The 2780-nt window shown below is 46.1% G+C and overlaps 1 protein-coding gene across 1 annotated transcript; it reads left to right on the top strand.

Annotated features, from left to right (window-relative positions):
* The first annotated feature begins 487 nt into the window (after positions 1 to 487).
* On the top strand, positions 488 to 1474 carry LOC125387008. Its single transcript, XM_048414187.1, has one exon. The coding sequence runs from the start codon at positions 488 to 490 to the stop codon at positions 1472 to 1474; it is 987 nt and encodes a 328-aa protein (XP_048270144.1).
* Positions 1475 to 2780: the final 1306 nt, after the last annotated feature.

Below are 2780 nucleotides of genomic sequence, written 5' to 3'. Positions count from 1 at the left end.
AGATGGTGTCCCCTGGAAAAGGGGAAAGCTTGCGGTTGTAGCCAAGAGACCGAGGAAAGGGGAGCTGTATCATGCAGAAATGTGTGGTCGGCCAGAGGCCTTCGAATACTCGGAGAGGGAAAGGAATGAGGACTCGGAGGGCTGGTATGTGCTCGAAAGAAGAAGAAGTGAGAGGTGACAACCTCCGCAATCCGCTGGTGTCCTCCAGGAACCGCAATTCGCTGGGGTTCAAGGGAACGGAAAAGGGAAAGGAGAAGGCGGTGGAAGAGCATCAGTCGCAAGGAAGAGGAAGAGGGCAATCCTTATCAAGGTCGAGGAGGTCCGAGATTGGATGGATGTATATCGAAGAATTATGACCGTCAGAAACACGATCGTAGGGGCGACGGGGATGAGGAAGACCAGAGCTGGTCGCATCCTCATTAAATTCGACAGAAAAGTGGCAGTGGGGCAGTGGGCGAGGATCCTTACGATGCGGTAATCACAGGAGATGGGGGTCAGGGTCCGTGGGTTGGTCAAGCTGGTCACCGACTGGTGCACGGACACGGGCCTTCGACTGGCACGGGAGAAAACCGAAGTAATCCTGCTGACGGGGAAGCGCGTTCCAAGAGTTTTTAATCTTGACGTAGGTGGTGGAGAGATTGCCACCAAAGAAGTTGTAAAATATCTGGGGGTGCTGCTGGACAACGCTAAGAGACACTCCTCGCACTTGGAGCAAGCGTGCGATAAGGCGGAGAAGTTCGTAAGTTCCATCAGGAGCCTTCTGCCTAATGTAAACAGACCCACCGATTCTGTAAAAAGGTTATACTACGGAGTTTGGGAGTCGGATATCTTGTACGCTGCGCCGATATGGGCATCTGCCCCAGGTATGGTGAGAAATAAGATCATCTTGATCAGTATTCAGATGGCGGCGCTAGTGCGGACGTTGACGGCGTACAGGAGAATGTCGCACGGGGCACTGTGCGTGGTAACAGGCAATATGCCCATACATATTAAGGCGAAGCTCCGGTGGGAGGAGTACGTGGCGAAAAGAAGATACGGAGAGGAGGTGCGCGGCGAGATGCATGACTTGGCGGAGGAGAGGAAGAGGCTCTTGCATGAGGCCGAGGATAGGTGGAAAATCGAATGGTTATTCCATAATCCCGACAATTGGATGAGAAGGTTAATCAGGAATTCCTTAGTTTTCGTAAGGAGGAAGAGGAGGGTGAACCATTACGTGATGCAGATCCGTACCGGTTGTAGTATATTCAACCATTATCGACATAAGATCGGCATGGAGAGCCATACCAGTTGTTGGGACTGCGTGGAGGACCCGCACGACGCAGAGCACGTCCTGTTCAAGTGCCCAAGATGGGTGGTAGAGAGAACTTCGCTCGAATGCAAGGTGGACGATGGACATGGACATCGTCCCGAGGATGGCTGCAGAAGATGTCTGACGCGAGCCATCTGGTTCGGTGGCGTAGTGGTAGAACCATGAACTAGAGACATGTAAAAGTGGCGACTTGCAATGGTGAATCTAACTACCAGTGAATATACAGAACATAGAGTCGAACTCAGTTATGAATGTTGGGAAATGCGTATTGTAGAGAATTAAGTTATTAAAATGGTATAAATCGTAAGGAAGATGATTTATTGGCGCACACAAATAATAATAATGAATAAATAAATAATAAAATAATATAACAAATAATATACAATAATATATAATACATAAGACAAAAAGTATAATACATAGTGTTTAGGTTATAATTAATAGCTTAAGATAATTAATAATTTAATTTATAGTCCATAAAGTATAACTGATATCGATTATATATATGATGCAGTAAATTAACTTAGTTTATAGCTGCATATTGGGGTTTTTTGATTTATTATGACGATGTTGGCTTGTATTGAGATTATGATTGTCTTGCGTTTGGGTGGCGATTTTGGTAGATATGTATGACAACTGGCTATGTCCATGAACTATGCTTCATTTATAATAACATGGATAAGTTTATAACGGAGAAAAAAATTATGACGCAAGGAGTTTCGGAATAAGTATCCTACCGGCGATGAGCAAGGTTTGGGAAAACACGTTCAAGTCGGCCATTAAGAAGGAACTGGGAATGGACCCGTCCTACCGAAATCAATTTGGGTTCCACAAGGGGAAGAGTACCATCGGTGCCATCTCGCCGATTCTTGCGAAAAGAAGGGCATTGTCTGCGTCATGATGTGCATCGATGTTAAAATCGCGTTCAATTCCCTGCGGTGAGAAGTAATCCTGAAAGAGGCGAAGCGTAGGAGTCTCTCCCCTCCCTCTCAATTTGACGAGGGTTCTCGCGAACTACCTCAAGGACCGTTTCATAGTTCTCAACAACCCGAGTGGTCTGATCGTGAAACAAATGTTTGCTGGTGTTCCACGGGGCTCTGTGGTAGGCCCGCTTCTGTAGAACCTAATTTACGATGACCTGCTGGCCAGATTTGACAATCGAGTGAATGTGAGAGCTTTTGCATTTGCGGACAATCTTGCTATCTTGGTGGGTCTGAAGACGAAGGAAAGTGTGGAGGTCAACTTGAATCTCCACATGAAGACGATCCTAAAATGGTGTGAAAATTCGGGTCTCCAGATAGCGAAGGATAAAACTGAGATCACTTTATTGACGAGAATGAGAGTTCCAAAAAATTTTAACATAACTTTGACCGGAGAGATGCTTAATACATGCGAAAGGGTTAAATACCTAGGCGTGGTGTTGGACTCCGAAAGGAAATTCAGTAACCACATCGAAGCACCTTGTACTACA

This window comes from Bombus terrestris, unplaced genomic scaffold (assembly GCF_910591885.1).
Source record: "Bombus terrestris unplaced genomic scaffold, iyBomTerr1.2, whole genome shotgun sequence".
NCBI classification, from domain to species: domain Eukaryota; kingdom Metazoa; phylum Arthropoda; class Insecta; order Hymenoptera; family Apidae; genus Bombus; species Bombus terrestris.
This window is presented reverse-complemented; position numbering and strand designations above follow the sequence as displayed.

Excerpts from the sequence above, each read along its gene's own strand:
- LOC125387008 (XM_048414187.1), top strand. The coding sequence starts at position 488 with ATGGGGGTCAGGGTCCGTGGGTTGGTCAAGCTGGTCACCGACTGGTGC.